This window comes from Homarus americanus, unplaced genomic scaffold (assembly GCF_018991925.1).
Source record: "Homarus americanus isolate GMGI-L3 unplaced genomic scaffold, GMGI_Hamer_2.0 scaffold32929, whole genome shotgun sequence".
Lineage (NCBI taxonomy): Eukaryota > Metazoa > Arthropoda > Malacostraca > Decapoda > Nephropidae > Homarus > Homarus americanus.
In genome coordinates, this window is record NW_024737097.1 from 22,863,168 (window position 1) to 22,884,817 (window position 21,650).

General features: G+C 40.3%; 1 protein-coding gene across 6 annotated transcripts in view; it reads right to left on the bottom strand.

Annotated features, from left to right (window-relative positions):
* Positions 1 to 21,650, bottom strand: part of LOC121873345 (hrp65 protein-like) — a 96,863-nt gene that overhangs the window by 40,886 nt on the left and 34,327 nt on the right. For 5 of the 6 annotated variants that reach the window (XR_006090220.1, XM_042376884.1, XM_042376883.1 and 2 more), the window contains 6 exons: positions 21,448 to 21,590; positions 20,792 to 20,941; positions 16,455 to 16,600; positions 15,562 to 15,770; positions 14,993 to 15,257; positions 14,802 to 14,854 (listed from right to left, as the gene is read on the bottom strand). Coding sequence is in view for 5 of the 6 variants with exons in the window: in XM_042376884.1 (XP_042232818.1) it covers positions 14,802 to 14,854; positions 14,993 to 15,257; positions 15,562 to 15,770; positions 16,455 to 16,600; positions 20,792 to 20,941; positions 21,448 to 21,590 (966 nt within the window). In the remaining variant the exon portion in view is untranslated. The remainder of the gene's footprint in view (positions 1 to 14,801; positions 14,855 to 14,992; positions 15,258 to 15,561; positions 15,771 to 16,454; positions 16,601 to 20,791; positions 20,942 to 21,447; positions 21,591 to 21,650) is intronic. The other variant, XM_042376882.1, reaches the window with a different exon arrangement.

Genomic DNA, 21,650 nt, shown 5'->3' on the forward strand with positions numbered 1-21,650 from the left:
CTTTGTCTTTACAAATATGTTACACCTACAAATGTTTTGGTTCAACACAGTACAGTATATAACACTTAGGTATAGTTCAGTCCACACATGACTGGCTGGCTAGAAGAAGGATTCACATTAACAAGAAAGAAAAAAAATCATGTACAGTATAATAAAGTATGATACTTGTTACCCAACTAAACAGCAATGGCTAAATCTTTCTATGGCAACTTTTTTAACTTTCAATCTTGATCCGAGAGAAAATGATGATGAAGGGATACGATGTCTCCAACTTTTGAAAGACAGCAAATGGAGTAAAGCTTGACTGACTGAACTGCTGCCCATACAACAAACATGAACACAGCTCAAAATGAATCATCAAATTGGACAGTGTCACTCAATTGGCATACCGGCATTTGCCTCGTAAAGTAAGTCAGTGAAGCTATTGTCAGTCATGCCTCTCAAACTGTACAGTCTGAATTATTCATTGTTTCCTACTTTTGTGTGTCATGTCTTCTGGCTTAACTGTTTGATTACTGTGTTAATTGGTTGATTACTGTGTTAACCCCTAGGCTTTGGGTCACGTCATATCAAGTTTTCATCTTTCGTGGGCCTATTTGAATAAAAGGGGCAGCTACCAAACAGGGAGGTACTACCACTTGGGAAGATATTGGAAGCATAATGTGTTGTCTAATGGTAGACCCTGCTGCCATATGGCAACACAAAAAGTGTGACCAAGTCCCAGGTTGCTCATCTGACTTTCTGCCTCATTTACACACAATTGCAGGGTGTCAATTGTTTCTCTCACTTTGACAACACAACATACATACTGTATATCATTTCTCACTATTGATAATTTTATTTTTTAGTTTTTGTATTTATTTATGGCTCTTTATTGTTACAGGGGGTATTATTATCATTATTTATATTTTTTATAAATTTTTATTATTATTTATTTTTAAATATTTTTATTAATTTTATTTCAGGTACTATTATTATTATTATCATCATCATAATTATTATTATTATTTTGTTATGTTATAACCCGGGGCCTTGATGAGGGTCCTTAAAAATTACCTGTGCCCGGTGGGCTAGTGCCCGTAAAAAAAAAATTTATATACATATATATATATACAAGTATATTGTTGCCAAGTAGACATTTATCTTTCACTCACTCACACATGAGTCACCCATTCTCTTCTTAGCTTCTGTGATGTAGGAATCTGGCCCTTGGGCTCAACTCGCATCATGTGTTCCTACCCCCAAGCACGTCTAGTATCACCATCAATTATTGGAACAGTAATAATTATTGTTAATAGCTATATACTTTACAGTAAAACAAGTGTCCTGTACCTCATACTGCCTATAAATTGGCGTTGCTTACTTTGCATCACACACACATCATTTCACGAACATTCTCGACTCTTTCTGGCCGTGTTGCCAACCTGAGGTAAGGACACGCATTTATTTCCTGTTTATAACATACATGGCCAGTTTGTAAGACAAAAATTGTTGACTTATTTGTTATTTAAATGTTCCCAAATATACCAGCACGGAGAGGGTGGGGGGATGCCGACCATAGCCTGTAGCCCAGGGGGTTAACAGTTTGACTGTGTTGACTGATTACAGTCTTAACTGGATAATTACTGTCTTAGCCATTTAAGTACTGTGTTAAACAGTTAATTACTGAAAATTCTTACTTATTATTTTACATTAGTTTATAACACACCATTCAAAAAAAATTGAAAGTTTGTCATGTAAACATCATGGGGTGTTACAGGCTGGTCCTTCCACAGGCTGGTGAGAAGGTGTTACAACAACCACTATCACATAACATTTCTTCTAGTGGAAAAAAATAGCACATGATATCCAGCTGTAAAAAGGCCCAACTTATGTGCATTAATTTCCCTGCCCCTTTTTTGTAGTGTTAACGCTTAGGCCCCGGGTGACCTTCCAGAACGTCCATCTATTTTCCCGACTTTTTTATTATAATTATTATTATTATTGGAAAAGTTGCATTTTGTCTCGGTTTATCCCCACGGGGATACTGCCAGCAGCACCCTAACCCGGGGTTTAAGGGTTAAGATTGCCAGCCATTGTGAGTCAGTCAGGTAGAATATATCTTACAGAAACCTTTTTGGTAATTCAGGAAATACTATTTACATTTCATAAATAAGTACTGTACACTCAACAGAAGCTTCTTGAACACCTGGGCACAATGAATGTAAAAATGAGCAGAATGGGTTTTGTCATCTGGGAATGATTTCAAATTCTTTGTTCATTTTTCAGGTTGCATAGAGCTTATTGAGTTCAAGAAGTTTCTGGCGAGTGTACATCAAGGCACACCCTAGCCGTGTTATGGAGAAAAACGGCACATTTCCTTACTTTAACTCGTCTTAGCATCAGCGTAGCTCCGATAAACTACAACCCCAGCAAACTATTTTCTTATCAGTGTACTATATATTACTATTGTCAAACATCACCGAGAAAAACAAAACGTCTCCTCAAATTAATAAAAATAGGCAGGTCATTCTTGCCATTGCTTACATGTGACCAGGACTCATTCTACTGCACTGTGTTGCAGGCCAGTCACAGCTCCTGCACCTAGTTCACCTTTAGGTACAAAACCTCATAATACTGTAATGCACAGTACTGGGTGTAGTGTACAGTACACACCAAGCATATAATACCTTAAGACCTAAGTACAGTATCTCACTTGGGTGATATTTTACCCACAGTCTTAAGTCGGGTTGCAACATGAAGTCATTTCTAGAATTGTTAATAAAAATAACTTCAACTTTTATAAGCCAGAATACTGTATTACCTTACTGAAAACCAATAATAAACAGTACCACAATCTTAAGATTTTGAGAAATAAAAAGTCCAGAACATAATTATTTCCTTAATGGGAAAACTATAAGGAACTAAGGAGGTACAATACAGTAAATATTTCCACTTGGGTGGTAGAGCAGTGAGAGTCAAGCTTCAACTATTACAGGCAATAACAGTACAATACAGTAATACAGGATTTAAACTTTTATTTAGCCATCACTAGAGTAGGTATATCTGCCGGGAGAAAACTTAACACACAAATAGTAAAGTCTTTCACTGGCGGCACCGATGACCCACAACAAGGAACACACACAGGGAAAAATTATATATATATATATATATATATATATATATATATATATATATATATATATATATATGCAGTATATGTATAAGAAAATCGATAAAACTGCAACAAGAATACTGTACATGCAAAATAAAGAGTAGAGTGCAGTACCAGAGGCAAGTCTTTCAAGGTCCTCAAACTAAGTTTTATAAAGCATCAGGGTTCTTGTCTCCAAGCCACATTACATTTGTTTCTGTCAAACATTTAAATGCAGTTCTTCAATGCAATGTTTCCAATTAGGATTCAAGTGCAAATATTTGTACCTGTACTCATAAACCAAAGATAAATTTAATTACAACTGTGCACAGTTACAAAGAAAACAAAAATATTATACAGTACAAACTACTCAAGCAGCAATTTTCTCAACTACTATGATATAACCAACACCAACGTCTCCATAGTATACTTTACAGTACTTTAACTTGCTAACACAAACGGTTTTCCATCACCAATACCGTTAAACAAGTTCCAAGACAAGCAACAATAGTACTGAAGCTTCATGAAGGATCAAAGGTTGAAAATTGTGGTAAATTATCCTTATGGGGTAAAGGAGGTTTGGCCTAACTAACTTTATTATCAATTTTTATCAAATAAAATTTACGCTAAGTCACATTTCATATTAAAACCTCCAACTGCTGCTACAACCCCAAAACCTCCAATATGTATCACAAAACACAGCTAACATCCACTAATAATGGCCACTGTCCCTACAGCTAACATCCACTAATAATGGCTACTGTCCCTACAGCTAACATTCACTGATGATGGCTACTGTCCTTACAGCTAACATCCACTAATGATGGCCACTGTCCTTACAGCTAACATCCACTAATAATGGCTACTGTCCTTACAGCTAACATCCACTGATGATGGCTATTGTCCCTACAGCTAACATCCACTGATGATGGCTACTGTCCCTACAGCTAACGTCCACTAATAATGGCCACCGTCCCTACAGCTAACATCCACTGATGATGGCTACTGTCCCTACAGCTAACATCCACTAATGATGGCCAGTCCCTACAGCTAACTGCCACTGATGATGGCCACTGTGCCTACAGCTAACTTACGCTGATGATGGCTACTGTTTAAGAGTACAGGTAAAAGTAATACATGAACAAATGTGATCAGATAATCCCAGGTTAAGCTTCAATCATCAAGGAACACACTCAATACTGTACTGTACTGTAACTGTATATCTATTTAGCTTTGCTATAAAACTTAAACTCATCACCTGCCAGTACAGTACAGTAATACTTCTCACATTGCACCTTGTAATTGCTTCTCACATTATAAGCAAAGTTAAAACAATTTTATGGCTTTTCCAAACACCATAATTCCTTTCACCACTTTCCTCGTCCCCAAAATATACTCAAGATAACAGAGGCAAACGACTACCGGTAGTAAAATCATATTCAGTCAGCGGACGCTGCGCTTAATGGACGTCTCACACCTGCAGACCACCTTCAACCCACTGCTGTACAGTACAGTGGTCCCTCGGTTAACGAACTGTTCGGTGAACGAATTACCTTCCATACGAATCTTCAATTTGGTTAACAAACAAAAATTCGATTAACGAAATCCTTACGAAAATCACGTTTTGTTGTGAGCATCAGCTGATGGGCTAGTCTGCCAATTCAGTACAGTAATCTGTTCTATGTTTACATTTGTTTCCAATGGAGTAAATATCAATAAAGTTGTGCTATTTAATATTTTTTGCATGTTTTATATTAAAATTATTAGTAATTTTAACATTTAAAATTCTGATATATGCAGTACAGGGAACTAGTTTTTGTGCACCCATCAGAAGCTTGACTCAGCCATAAGGCATCAGTTAGGCTTTGTTGACAGTGGAGTGAACATCCATTTTGTTGGTGTCTTGAATATTTTTGCATTTTTCATTGAAAATATTGGTCATTCTGAACTTAAGTTAACATATTTAAATCAACACTGCACTGCATTATATATTTAGTGCAGTGCAGTGTTGATTTAAATAAAATAATCTTGAATTACACCTAGTGAACTTAATTTTATTGGTGAAATGACAGCATCAAGCATGGGTCCCCTGAAAGGTGATTTCTCCTCCATCCCCACTTCCTTCTCTTCTCCTCCTCTGCCCCCACTTCTAATTCCCATCATCATCATCATCAACCAGGAGCCTTCTACATACACACCTCAAAGTAAGTGTACTTTACTGCATTTTTTTTTACTTTGTATGTGCTTTTCGGTGACCTGGAACCAATTACCCGATATCCCATTGAAACAATGGATTCGGTTAACGAAAGACCTTCTGGAACAAATTGTGTTCGTTAACCAAGGGACCGCTGTATTATCACCTGATACTGGGGGACCACTGAGGGTAAGCTCTACCAGTAATCCATTTTCAATACCAAGATTTTCTCTACACAGTCTTCTGATATACACTAAACAATACACAGCAAAACCTCTACTGAATTTAATACACCCCAATCTAATGGTTATAGTCCATTACACGGAGGTTTCATATTTAACCCTTAGGTCCCGGGTGACTTTCCAGAACGTCCACCTATTCCTGCCACTTTTTTTTAAATGTTGATTTTTTCTAGAATTATCCCCATGCGGGGTTTACTGCCAGCAGAACCCTAACCCGGGACTTAAGGGTTAACGTCCGAACGTCGATCTAATGGACTTCCCCTTCATCTAGTCTATTAAATGGAGGTTCTGATGTATCCCCTTGTTGTCCGACAAGTCAGTGGATTTTTTTTTCAATATATAAAAAAGATGGTCGCCAAAAATTCTTTAGTGACCCTAATATTATTTGATCATTGTTTCTAGTAAGTGAAAGATTCCCTGCACTATCAAACACAAAAGTTAAAAAACATCAAGCACACCCATCCGACGCTGCTTCATTACAATGCGCTTCTGCTGACTGACTGACTGGCTCGTGATGAAGGAGGGAGGCTTCGTCACTGTTGTATCTTCCTTTAGGTTACCCAAAAACCCAATGTGTTTTTCCGTAGAGACACTATGGGCGAGACATCTATATGTGGCATCACTGTGCACAACTACAGTATATACCTGATACAATACTCACAGGAATTCAATGTAAACCAATAAAGGAAATGTGCCACAGTCATGTTAAAAAAGCAACACAGAGGAAAGGGTCAGCTCCGATATAACAAGAGTGAGACTGCCAATCAAGGATAAATGACAGCTGCTCAAACCACCTAACGACCAATGCAGTACGTACTGTAATGTAAAGAATTATTGATTACAAGCATTATACGACCACCTACCACATTTACCCTCCTTACACATACTGTACTTGTCCTATAAATGCAAATCAATGACAACAAAATGAGTCTACTACCGAGGCATTTTATTTCTTTTTCCACTACAAATACTCGATAAAACACGAAACACTTCCACAAATCAGTCCCGATGTTAGCATCACTGTTACACTAAACTTCAAAAGGATCATCTAAATAGTGACTTTCCTGGAGGCTTTTGGGTCACAGTTCTAAAATCGAGGCAACAATGGTGAACCGACACCAATGAATTCTACCAACTATATGAAAAAGTTAGCTACTACATTACATCTCTCTTGGGGGCAGGAGGATTATACAGGTTAAGAATTGTTTATCTCAAATGCCCAAAACCAAAAAACAAAGATAATTGAACTTAGCTAAGCCAAATGTTCCCGATTATTTCCTCAGTTTGTCCAGGAAATTCGTTTGTTTGTCACAGCTTTACAGCAGGAAACATGCACCTTATTTTGATATTTGTGTTTATTTCATGGTTTGAGGCCTGTTAATTTATTGTGAAAATGTTAAATAATACAGCAATGAGAGTAAACGCTTTTATACAAAAAATAAAAATAAATAAATTACGGTCAACAGAAGTATTAAGAAAACGCTTATAAAAGGAGATACAATATACTGTACACTTTTAAACACACGTTTGTTAAATCTGTACGTTTACTACGCTGTTTAGAAACACCATCTTTTATAATGACAGTACAGTGGTCCCTTGGTTAACGAACTGCCTCCCATAAGATTCTTAAATTCGGTTAACGAACAAAAATTCGGTTAACGAATGTCTTACGAACCGACCTCAACATGTTTTCGCTTGCACTGGCCGGTCAACCAGCTTTAGTATTAGTCCGCCAATACATTAATCAGTTCTAGGGCTTAAATTCCTTACTATTTTAGTAAATATCAAGAAGTTTATACTATTCAATAATTTTAAAAGTTTAATATTCAATTTTTTAGTCATTTTAACAATTATTGAACATAATTGAAGGTAAAGTGACTAGTATAATGCGCGGCATCCAGCCTCTTAACACAGCAAACAGGCATTAGTCTCTCTCTGTTTTCACTGGAGGTAACATCTTGCTTGAGACTCTCTTCAACTAAATGCTTTTTTCTGTGTTTCCAAGCAAATTATTGGTCATTTTGAAATATATTTTACATATTGACAATATATAATGCAGTGCAGTGTTGATTTAAAGAAAATAATCTTGAAATACACCAAGAGAACTAAAATTTTATGGGTGAAATGGCAGCATGGGGTGACTTCTCTTCTTCCTTCTCCTCCACCCCCATTCTAATTCCCATCATCATCATCCAGGAGCCTTCTACATACACACCTCCTCAAAGTAAGTGAACTTTTCTGCCATTTTTGTTGAATTTAGGCAATTTTCGGTGAGCTGGAACCAATTACCCAAAAACCCTTTGAAACAATGGTTTCGGTTAACGAACAACCTGCTGGAACGGATTGTGTTCGTTAACCGAGGGACCACTGTATCTGATAACTTATATATTGAACAACATTAAAAAGAATACAGTTATCCCTGTTTATTCGCACAGTACTGTATTTCATATTTGCACCTAACAATTTGTGGTAAAACACTAATACTGTATTAATATACCTTTCTTGGGTGATGGGGTAAAATTAGACAGTTTTGCTACATATAACAAGTCTCACTCACAGACATCATTATTTTCATCATTGTTACTGGACTTTGTCTCATCTCTCATCAATAAAGAGTTGACCTTCAGCCGACAGCTATACACCTCAGTGACATAACAAACCTTCTATGACCTGACCTCACACAACCACAGGCCAACTACATTCCTGTTCTCACCACATCTCATTTCATTCATATAACGTGAAATTACTTTTTTTATTGTATGTTGAGGAGCGTTTAATGTACAAATATTCGAAAGTTTATTTTCTCTGATATTCAATAATGATTTACTTTTTATTTGGTAAACTCGGAAGTTAAACATCAATATAAGGCCACCGTCCCTACAGCTAGCTTCCACTGATGATGGCTGCCATTTAAGGGTTAAAACTGTAGTAGGAATAAACATAACAATAAAGTCCCTTAGCCGCATAAAAACACACACATACTGCAAGAAATAGCGAAGGTGTTGTAGAAATCTGTAAGAAATATTTACCGTGACACGTTATTACAGACGATTCACAAAACCCAAGTAGGATGAGCAACATAAATGAAAAACAGAAAAAGGCAGTAGAAATTTGTGAACCTTCAAATTATCATAACTTTGGAACCAGTGAAGATGATATTAAAGTGATTTAAGTGGCAGATTGTTGTAGCACTGTCAGTACAGATTTAATTAACACCAATGAGATGCATCATGGGGCACAACAGACCTGGTCCTACTTCAGTTCCGTGTTCCTCACGTACTGTACAGTGAAACCTCCGTCTGACGCACTATGTTGGAGGGCAGTCAGCTATACCGAGGTATATGAGATGTGAAACCTCCAACTAAAGGACTACAGGTATATGGGACAGGACAGTCCGTTATATGGGGCTTCAATGTACTGTATACTACAACCAGGAACTAAGTCCATGTTAATATGTCACCAGAGATATTTACAAGACGTCGTGAATGAAGGAACAAAGAGTACAGTAACTATATCCGGGGCTCGTGACCCAGGCTTTAATTACATAAGACTACTACACATTGCTTACAAGCTTGTCGCTGAACAACTCTAGGTAGGGTGCTGTGACTACTGACCATTATTGCACTCAATAATCTACTTTTTCCACATACGTTTTACTCCTGGCAACACTGCATCACCGTCAACTATTGTACTGTAGGATGGGGTGACTTAGGACAAAATTTAGAGAAAAAAAAAAGAAAGTTAAAGAGGCAACAGCTTGTAGTTATAGAAAAGTTTTCTGGGCATCAAAATATTGCCCTAATTACTGTATGTGATATTCATATGTGAGCATCATTCGCAAGTTTAAAGTGTATGTAATAAATACAAGTCAACATGGATAACCAAAATCCACATTTTTCCAAAAAATTTCAAGTTGTGTATTACTAAATTTTCTCTGGCATGAGTGTACCAGAGTACAGTACAATACATAAGAGTAATATAACCAGTGAAAAATTTTAGAAACTTTTTCTATATTGAATATTGAAAATTTAAAAACAATCTAAGGTGCTTCATATATCCTGTACTGTATACAGTACTCAAAAATTTGACTTGAATGGAGTTACGTGAAAACTGCCTTCGACCTGTGGTGACTTTGGAAAGCTCCAAAATGACTTGGGAGGCACAATCCAAATATCATTCACACATACTTGCACAATTGCATAATACAGTATTTAACTTGTACAGTAATAGCATTATCCATGATACTGATAATGAAATAAAAAAAAGGTGTAATCTACAGGCAAAACACGAACATCAGTTAAATGAGCCCCGAACAGAACCAAATAGCATCTTGCTTTAATATAATAAAATTTTCTTGAAAAGTTTTCCCTTCCGACTCTTTTTCCCTTGTAACTTTGTAGCTTTACATTTTTGCCCAGTTTTATTTTTCCTTCCAAATTTATTGATGTCTGAAGTCACCCCTAGACTGTCCGGCCCAGCTCTTGACAGGTACAGCCATTGACTTAACATTGTTTTCCGAAGACTTTGGACACCTCTAAATCTTCTTTTCACAAAAAAAGTATGTTATTTGCTGAAATTCTGTTGACACATATGGATAGCCGATCAGTTCACACACCAATAGGGTTTCTAATATATGCTTTTAGCCTTCAAACTTAAAACTGCAGTTTAAAAAACCTCAATCACTGTCTGAAATCACCCCATCTTACAGTACTTCTTTGGTTGAAAATAAACCTAAAGAAGGAATGAGCAAAATTCAACATTTCATTGGAAATCGTGCTGGACTTTTTTCTTTTGTAAATCTTGCTAGACTTTTTTCCTGCACATACTACAGTATTATATAAGTAATCTACACTAATCTCTTATCAATTTCATGATCTTGTAAATTATATGCAATTTATTTTAAAACACACACACACACACAAGCTATAAGAACAGCCCAGTCCCAACCTACAGCATATTTGTATCACTTATGTTACCTGTATATCATTTGTAAATCAAGAGACCCATTCCCCAATTATGTAAATGTATATTTTCAGCCTTCCAGCTGCCATGCTATTTCAATAAACCGTTAATTATTAATTATTATTATTGCACACACCCAGCTCACGCTCCACGATAAACTGAAGGAGTAATTGTCTCCAGTCAACGATATTCATTTCCATTGTTCTCTCTGCCTACTGTAATGATGAGTCCTGGTTTAACCAGGACTGTATAATCAATAATCATGCTGTAGGACTATAAAATTTCTCACATTATCAAGTCCCAAAAATTACTTTTTTCTCTACCACTTTATTAACAAACTTTTCATCTTACTCTCAGAGCAACAGCCGTAAAACCTTCATAAAAAAGAATATCATTTGTTTCCGATTTTTTTTTTGTCATTAAATTCTGAACATACTGTACGTCAGGTTGAACTGTTAGATGGGTACTGTACAGTACTGTATATGACATTTCCCTGGCCCTACTGCCGTTGCTGCCTACCTCTGGCATAACATGGAGCAGTAATAATAATCATCCAAGTTGTGTTATTGTACAGCCTGTAACTGAAGAAAGAATAACAGTAATTTTATGGTAATCAGCCAACACTGCCTGTGCTAAGCATTATAAATGTACTGGACTGTACTCATAAATTACAACTTCATCTCATGTGTTCAGTACAGTCTGTACCTTTAGATAAAACTAACAATGATCAAGACAATATAATACACGTACTCTATTCGACTGATTTGTGCCTGTAGTTGCTTTTGTGTGTAAATTTGCATTTTGTACATCCAACAATATAAATAAATAAATGACCTCGTCACCAAACTCACTCTCGCACGTTAGTAATATACATTATCATCGTCACTTGCAATCGAAACAAAGCAAAACTCTGGAATCTGCAAATCAACACACCATAATTGCGACAACAAAAATTGATCAATCAACTTCAACAAAATTTTCTTTTTTAGCTTTTGTTTGCCTTAAATCTACAGCTTCAAACAGCTAAGCCAAATCCACATGTAATAAGGCCCACAATTTCTATAAATCCAGAAGCTCTTTAATTAACCTCTTGAGGTCCAGTACTGTACTACATAGCAAGGCACAACTTGTTTACACTTTAATATATGGGTCCCAGAAGGTATGGTATACTGTACATTGGAGATATGACCCAACTTCAAGACACCAATGCTCTCTGACAAAAAATGAGATATACTGTAATGCCATCCTTCCCATTTCAACTTTTAACTTGCCATTGTCCATTTATTAAACTCTTCAACATGACGTCATGATAACAACTGCCTTTGCTGGGACTTATATGCTACTGTAGTTCTTCACTCCAAGATCTTACACCAATGACGAAAAAGAACATCCCTTCCCGAAATTCAAATATACATACAGTATAGAGTTCTTCACGAACTGGCATCAAGTTACACATCCTTCTGGATACTGCACCGGTAATAGTTCTTTGCCGGGAAAGTAAGCCAATGTACACGCAGAGAACTTCCATGTTGGTTACGACTACACATACGCAAGATGCTGAATATTGTTGTTCAGATACTGTACCATCATCACATCCACCAACAATGTAAGAAATTAATCAATACAACATATCAAATAATGTCAACTTGTTTATCTGCATAACAATGGTAAACTCACTACCCAAATATCGTTAATGCTTTTCCAGCGGGTGAATTAAAAATAACATGTTACGTGAAACACCACAATGGCAGATGGGACACGGTAAACACAATGCCCCTCGGCCTATGAAAACAATTTAAGTACAGCTTATGGTATAGGACTTTGCAACCTCAGTGCAAATGTATAACTATAAGTTTTATTCAAGCATTCAATTTCTTGATCATTATTTGTGACACTCTCAAACTTGATACATTTCCAGGAAAATTATGTATACTAACAACCTGTACTTTGTTTAACCCATTAAGTAAAGCCTATAGCTTCATGATTAACTGATCACCAATTCTAGACCAAGTTGTCATCCACTGGTCGCCAGACACACACAGTTGGTGTTGTAGCAGGAATACTTATTCCTCTCCAACCTTCCATTGATTACATCAATTATTTCTAATAAAAAATGATAAGTTCACATGAATCAATAGTTTTCAATAATTTTTTAGTCCTAAAAAAGTTTAAAATACTTAACATTCACCGACATAAAAGGAGCAGTGTACACTAACTTCCACAACCCTGACGGCTGCCCACCCAATTTGTTGTCAAACATCACGAGCAGAAAACTATATAAAAATAGAGGAGCAGTGTACACTAACTTCCACAACCCTGACGGCTGCCCACTCAATTTGTTGTCAAACATCACGAGCAGAAAACTATATAAAAATAGAGCTTATAAATCTCATATACTGCAGAAAGGCATAAGTAATACAACGACTTCATGTCACAGATACACCTTGTAGGACTGACACTGTGTACAGGACATCACCGAGTCTCCCCAGACCATCCAGACTGTTACCTCACCACACTTGTTTTGTGGTGTAAATCAGCTCATTTTCTATGAGTGAAGGTTTTCCAGAGATATAAATTCACCTTTGTTCAATAAATCACATTCTTAGTGGGTCTGGCAGCCATTTTTTATTGGAAATTTAACTCCCCTTTCCCTGCATGTATTTATAAGTTTGGTCAGTTAGAAGCTGAAGACACTTCCAAACCAAACTTTTAACATGAACAAGGGATTATTAAAAAGGAATCATATATGAAAATTACATCCACAAATCTCACATTTTGTCTGCCAGTAACCCAGAATATTTGTCACATATCATTCACCCCATGCGCCCTACCTTGATGGCGAGAGACCCATCTAATATAAAGAGGTAATGACTTTCCTGTTAAGACCGCCATGGCCTTGACAATAAAAATTAAGACACCACACCTTTTGCCCTTCAAACCTTATCCTCCTCTCTTTTGAACAGTTAGACAAACCTTCTCGATAGGTTTTCCCTCAGGGTTTGCCCCCCCCCACCCCCCTCTTATGGTCACCCTCCACCCCATCCCTCAAGGTTCACTGCTAATTGAGAGGGAGAGGAGGGAGGGAGAAGTGTTTTTTTAACTACTTGAGATCACTTTTGCTTCGTCACATGACAGAATGGTTACTTTTGCTGCCACGTTTGGAAAAGAAAATATCCAAAAATGTTGAAATATTAATAAAATCTTTGAAGTCAATCATTTTGCTGTAGTTACAGGTAACCCCCCACCCCCAAGTGCTACATATATCCCATTAATTTACTCAAAGTTAAGCCCTTTTTCAATGCTAACAACCACATAATTACCAAAATAGAGAGGGTACTTCTTGTTATGTGCTACTACTGGGTACTTTTTATGTGCCATACTTCGATCAAGACTCAGGTTTTAATTAAAGCCTTGAACTTCAAAATGTTTTATTTTTAAGGTTTCCAGGGTGCAGTATAACCAACCAACCACCCCCACCGAAGACAATGTTCTTTCTCCGTATCAAATTAATTTTCCTTACCAATTCTGCCGTTTGTTTAGCATTGTTTAAAACGCCGCTGTGTATCACCACAACAATGCTTTTTTGTTTTCGTCCAAGTTAATTAGCCTGACAGGCACATCATAAATATATTATATATAGGTCATTTTTTAGTTTATCTTACACTCCCATAATCACCCGTCCATAATCCAGAAGCAATTTTGAATTTGTGTTAATGATATCTATTTTGCTCGAAGTATCTATACATTTCCTTTATTTTCAATTGTCTATGGTTTTAAAGGTATGTTTATACTCCTAACCATTTTCGTCTGAGGCCCATTAGCCAACCTAATTGAATCAACAGGACTTTTCCTTGAGAGAAGATGTGGCACAACCAACTCTAATGCTGTACCTAGTTGAAGAGACAAGTGTTCCTGGTGCTCAAGTTATAACACAAGTGTTCGCTCAAGACAAACACCACCACTTGACACACTTCCTCAAAGAGTGATGAGGTACAATGGGGAAAAGATTTTATAAAGAAAATACTAGAACAATGGCAAGTTTTCAAAAGCAAATTAATTAATTCCAATTAAAAAAAAAGTTACCAACAATTACAAGTTGAAATGGGATGAAGACCGACCACAAAACTATTAAGTTAGTTGTGACCAACCCACAACACTTGCCCATTATGCTACTAAGGCTAAGCCATGTGGCCAAACACCACATAACTGACCAGACTGTATTCTTCAAGAGTATAAAACCCAAGTTGGAAATTTAAAGTGGAATACTTACCGGAGGAGGCGGGAGCTCACTCTCACTGCTGCCACGCTGGTATGCACTGCGACCTGCAATGAAACAAATAAAATATGGCTTTAACAACTATAGACAGCTTACTTATGACACACAAGCTCACTATGAAAGACTGACTGTCTGTGCAAGACTAACTATTTTATAATAGCTGAAGAGCACGATGGGGCACTTACTGTCACTCTGCCAGGGATCAGGACGACCATCCCAGCTACTGTCTGCCCAGCTACTGCCCAGACCAGACGAGCTAGTGCCTCCACGACTACCTGCCATCCCAGAACGACCCCAAGAGTCACTACCACCACCACGCCAGCTGCTGCCTCCCTGGGATCTGTAACTGTCACTGTTGCGGCGCCAGTTGCTGCCCTCGGTGCCTTGATAACCAGTACTTCCAAAACTGTCTTGGCTATTTTCATTCTTCAACATATCACTAGCACGTTCCTGCCAATTAAAAGGACATTATAATCTTGAACCTATCACTTATTATTATGCAGAACTTCAAGAAATTATCAAATAGATGAAAAGAATTATTAGAATTACTGATCTATCACTTATTATTATTAGTCACAATTTTAAGAAATTATCAAATAATCTGTCAGTAAGAATTAACATCTCACTGATCACACTAATATGTGCTACACAACCATTCATTACACTGATACATCCACCTTCTTCAACATCCAACATTAAAAACTTACGAGAAAAATTGAACTAAACATTAATTTTACACCGACAAAGCACAAACCTGCATAAATTGTCGGTTCTCCTCCTGACGTCTGCGGAGCTCCTCCTCTTGCTGACGGAACTTCAATGACAATTCTTCCTCCTGGCGACGCTGTCTTTCCTCTTCTGTGCGGCGGTGTTCCTCCCACTCACGCTGACGCGCTTCGTAATCTGACTTTGTACGCTGATTCATCTCTTCCCTCTGGCGTAACTCTGTCGGATAAACACCATCTATGAGTCGGACTATAGTCTAACGGTGTCCTTAGTTCCCTACTGTAAGTCATGTGTCACAAGAACGTCACTAACACCCAACAGACTCCTTCAAAGACTTGCAAACCGATGAAAAACAAGCATTTAAGATACCCGTTGTGTTGATCTTTCCACAAACTACATCAAGATCCCTCGACTGGACACAAAACTACCTGATTTTGCCAACATTTCTCAAAGATTCAATCATTATATAAAACTTTACACACCAGGGTAAGACCACATACACACCGTTGCCATCCTCCAGGTATTTGAACGCCTCGTTGAAACCACCGTCACTACTTTCATATTTTAGAAGCACCAGACAGCCTTCAATAACCTTCAGCATGTGATCGATCCATCCTGACAAGTTTATTTGATGGGTGGGAGGGAAACACAGGAAAGACCAAAGTTTCTTTATTTGTCTAATGTTTTTATGGAGAACAATACATTGAGAGGAATAAAGAAACTTGGCTGTTTCCTGTGTTTCCCTCCCACCCATCAAATAAACTTCAGCACACTACCAGACAGACACCATGAAGGTTAGGAACCCCAGCTGTTCTTCACCTCATAATAACCCCCGCCCCCCCCCAACTTAACATAACCTAACCCCCCATAAATCTCAAGGTCGTACAGTATGTAAACAACAGCAGCCGTCTAAGTACTCACGTTCTCTGAGCATCTCTGTCTCGTGCTCGTACTTGGCATATTCTATCTGTTCCTCCAATTTCCTCTTCTCGTCTTGTAACTCTTTGTCCAGAGCGTCTTTCTTCTTATCAAACAGTTCATACAGCTGCTTCCATTTCAAGCCATACCTGTGAGAACATAAATTAATTATTCCACCTGGCAATGTCGTAAAACACACAAGACATTTAAATTCACTAATACAGCTGCACTTCATCAACATCTTTAAATTCATTAACATGTCTGCATCATCATCAATGTTTAATAGCACCTAAGGATTCCCTACTATTACTCCTACACAGGCACAAAAATCAAATGCAAAGAACAAGAAACATCCACTGGCCACCGTCCCTACAGCCAACTTCCACTGATGATGGCCACCGTTCCTACAGCCAACTTCCACTGATGATGGCCACCGTCCCTACAGCCAACTTCCACTGATGATGGCCACACAGCCTTCCACTGATGATGGCTCTACAGCTAACTTCCACTGATGATGGCCACAGTTCCTGAAACTTCCACTGATGATGGCCACCGTCCCTACAGCTAACTACACTGATGATGGCCACGTCCTACAGCTAACTTCCACTGATGATGGCCACTCCCTACAGCTAACTTACATGATGGCTACAGATGATGATGGCCACCGTCCCTGCCTTTCCACTGATGATGGCCATACAGCCGATGATGGCGTCCTACAGCTAACTTCCACTGATGATGGCCACTGTCCCTACAGCTAACTTCCACTGATGGCTCCCTACAGCGTGATGATGGCCACTGTGTGATGATGGCCACTGTCCCTAACTTCCACTGATGATGGCCACTCCCCTACAGCTATTCCACTGATGACACGTCTACCTTTCCCACACTGGACCATCCTTGATGATGGCCACTCCTACCTTCCTGATGGGCCACTGTCCCTACAGCTAGCTTCCACCCCTGGCAGGCCACTCCTACAGCTAACTTCCACTGATGATGGCCAGTCTACAGCCAACTTCCACTGATGATGGCCGTCCCTATTCTTACCACTGATGATGGCCACGTCCCTACAGCTACTTCCACTGATGATGGCCACTGTCCTACAGCTAACTTCCACTGATGATCCTGCAACTGATGATGGCCACAACACTGATGATGGCCTGGATGATGGCCACAGTAAATTTACTGATGATGGTGATACCTGCCACCGTCTACAGCTAACACTTGATGATGATGGCCACAGTCACCTAACTTCCACTGATGATGGCCACCGTCCTACAGCTAACTTCACTGATGATGTGGCCACTGATGATGGCCACGTCCCTACAGCTAACTTCACTGATGATGGCCACCGTCCTACCAACTGATGATGGCCATGTCTGCACAGATGATACCTACTGATGATGGCAGTCCCTAACACTTTGATGATCTTTATGATGGCCACGTCCTACAGCCAACTTGCACTGAACTGATGATGGCCACAGTCCAGGCATGATGATGGCCACACAGCGACTCCTCAGCCACTGATGATGGCCACCGCTATGATGGCCTACCAATTGACTGCTTTCACACTGATGATGGCCACCGTCTCAATGAATGGCCTTCTTCCACTGATGATGGCCATCCTTAACTTCCACTGATGATGGCCACCGTCCCAATTCCACTGATGATGGCTCCTCAGCCCCACTGATGATGGCCACCTCCCTACAGCTAACTTCCACTGATGATGGCCGTCCTACAGCACTGATGATGATGGCCACCGTCCCTACAGCCACTTCCACTGATGATGGCCACCACAGCGATGATACCACTCCCCTACACTGATGATGGCCATTTCTCCCCACAGCTTTCCACTGATGATGGCCACCGTCCACAGCCACCTTCCACTGATGATGGCCTGACCACAATTCCACTGATGATGGCTCCCTACAGCCATGATGCCACCTCACAGCCACTGATGATGGCTTTCCATACCACTTACAGCCATTCCACTGATGATTCCCTCGATCCCCTTCCACTGATGATGCACTCCACACAGCCAACTTCCACTGATGATGGCCAACTTCCACTTATCCACCATGGGCCACCTCCTACCTTCCACTGATGATGGCCACCGCCCTACAGCTAACTTCCTACTGATGATGGCCACCGTCCTGGCCTTCCACTGATGATGGCCACCGTCCCTACAGTAACTTCCACTGATGATGTGCAGTCACCTCCCACAGCCTCTCTTTGATGATGGCCACCGCCCCTACAGCTACCTTCCACTGATGATGGCCACCGTCCCTACAGCTGGCTTCACTGATGAAGGCCACCGCCTACAGTAACTTCACTGATGATGGCCACCGTCCCAGCTAAACTGATGAAGGCTTGCAACTTCACTGATGATGGCCACCGTCCTATTTCACTGATGATGGCCGGCCCCTCAGCCCCTACAGCTTCCACTGATGATGGCCGTCTTCACAGCCAACTTTCCACTGATGATGGGTTGATGCCCTACATGAGCTCAACAGTTCCACTGATGATGTGCAGTCCCTACAACAACACTGATGATGGCCACCGTCCCCTACAGCCAACTTCCACTGATGATGGCTACCGTCCCTACCTTCACTTCCGCCCCTACTGATGACCGTCCCTACAGCTGATGCATGATGTGGCCGTCCCTACAACCGATCCACCGTACAGCTAACTTCACTGATGATGGCCACCTCGTCCTACAGCGCTTCACTGATGATGGCCACTGTCCCACCCAATTCGGCTGATGATGGCTACCGTCCTATCCCGTTCCACTGATGATGGCTACCGCCTAAGCTAACAACTTACACTGCATTCCTGCCTTGCCGTCCTACAACCAACTCACTGGTTATTCCACACCGTGAACTGCACTGATGATGGCCACCGTCCCTACAGCTAACTTGCACTGATGATGGCCACCGTCCCTACAGCTAACTTGCTGTGATGCGTCCCACCACTAACACTGATGATGGCCACCGTCCTACAACTAACTGCACTGATGATGTGCCACCGCCCTTCCTGCCAACTTCCACTGATGATGGCCACCGTCCCCTACTAACTTGCCTGATGATGGCCACTGATGATGGCCGTCCTCAGCTCTAACGCACCGCCTACAGTGACTTCTGCCAACTTCCACTGATGAAGCCACCGTCCTGCTAACTTGCTGACTTGCAACTTGCACTGATGATGGCCGTCCCTTGACAATAACTTCCCACTGATGATGGCCACCGTCCCTACAGCTAACTTCCTGATGATGGCCACCGTCTGCTAACTTCGCGATGATGTCACCGATGATGGCCCACCGATGATGGCCACGTCCCTACAGCTAACTTGACTGATGATGGCAGTCCCTACAGCTAACTTGCACTGATGATGGCCCGTCCTACAACCGCTCCACTGATGATGGCCTGTAACGCGTGATGGCTCCCAGCTAACACTGAGATGATGATGGCCGTCCTACTGATGATGGCCAACAGCGCTGATGATGGCCACTGTCCCTACAACTAACTTACACTGATGATGGCCACCGTCCCTACAGCCAACTTACACTGATGATGGCCACCGTCCCACAGCTAACGCACTGATGATGGCACTATCCCTGCAGCTAACTTCACTGATGATGGCCACGTGTACTTCACAGCTAACTTGATGATGGCCACCGTCCCTATAACTTCACTGATGATGGCCACCGTCCCCAGCTAACTTACACTGATGATGGCCTGTCCACAGCTAACTTCCACTGATGATGGTTAATAGCACTGATGATGGCCAAAGATGATGGCCACTGCCCTGCTCTTACACTGATGATGGCACTCCCTACAGGATGATAGGGCACTGATGATGGCCACTATCCCTCAGCTAACTTACACGATGATGGCCACCGTCCCTACAGCTAACTTGCACTGATGATGGCCACTCCCTACAGCTAACTTCACTGATGATGGCCACTATCCCTACAGCTGCACTGATGATGGTCCCTACAGCCAACTTCCACTGATGATGGCTAGGATGATGGCCACCGTCCCTACAGCTAACTTGCACTGATGATGGCCACCGTCCCTACAGCCAACTTCCACTGATGATGGCCACCGTCCCTACAGCTAACTTCCACTGATGATGGCCACCGTCCCTACAGCTAACTTCCACTGATGATGGCCACCGTCCCTACAGCTAACTTGCACTGATGATGGCCACCGTCCCTACAGCTAACTTGCACTGATGATGGCCACCGTCCCTACAGCTAACTTGCACTGATGATGGCCACCATTCCTATATCTATCTTCCTGATGGTGGCTGCTGTTTTAATGGTTAACAGAAAAAGTACTTACTCATATTCAAAGGATCCAGGATGTGCAAAGCGTGGTCCCTGCTGCCGCTCCTTAACATACTCTGGATTGCGCTTGTTTACATTTATTTCACTCATTCCTTCATTATCATCAACTAGAGCCATCTGTTCCACTATAACTGGACGGGGAGACCTGCAACACAAAATTAGTACCAACAGTTATCAACGTGCGCTGGTCTTCAATCCTAATACACGAAATAAAAGTAAGATTTATGCCCATTAGTATATTTTGCCAGTCACTGAAGGCCCCTCAAACGTGGGTTACGATGACATAAAATGGGACACTTCTATACCCCACACAGCAAAGGCTCAATACAAAGTGCCTTTACTATCGTCAAAAGCAAAGTATCGAGTCAAATAAACAGTAACCCGAGTACAAGTTGAACGTACAGTATATTGACATTACTAGCTTCTTTTTAATCATAAAATAACCAAGATGATAAATTGAAGCAACGACCGCCATATAAGGAACAGAGACAATGGTGGAACACAACCATATAACAAGATCCCTCTACGTTACATATACTGTACATACATGAGTATTAATAACCTTTTAGTATCCACGTCAAACAATCCCTAGACACCAGTATGGCTAAGGTAAGGTAAGGGCAATTTCACAAGAAAAATAATGAAACTCACGAGACCATAAAGAAACATCCTTCGTTGCACTTTTTGAGCGCCAAATTGGCAGAAGGTTTCTTACAGAACTCAACGATGCCTTCACCAGTAGCGCGTCCACGTTCATCGGTAATGACAATAGCTTTTTCAAGTTCCCCAAACACCTTAAAGAAAAAAGGAAGAAATAATTAGTTATATCACACAAAAATTACTCTACTAATTTC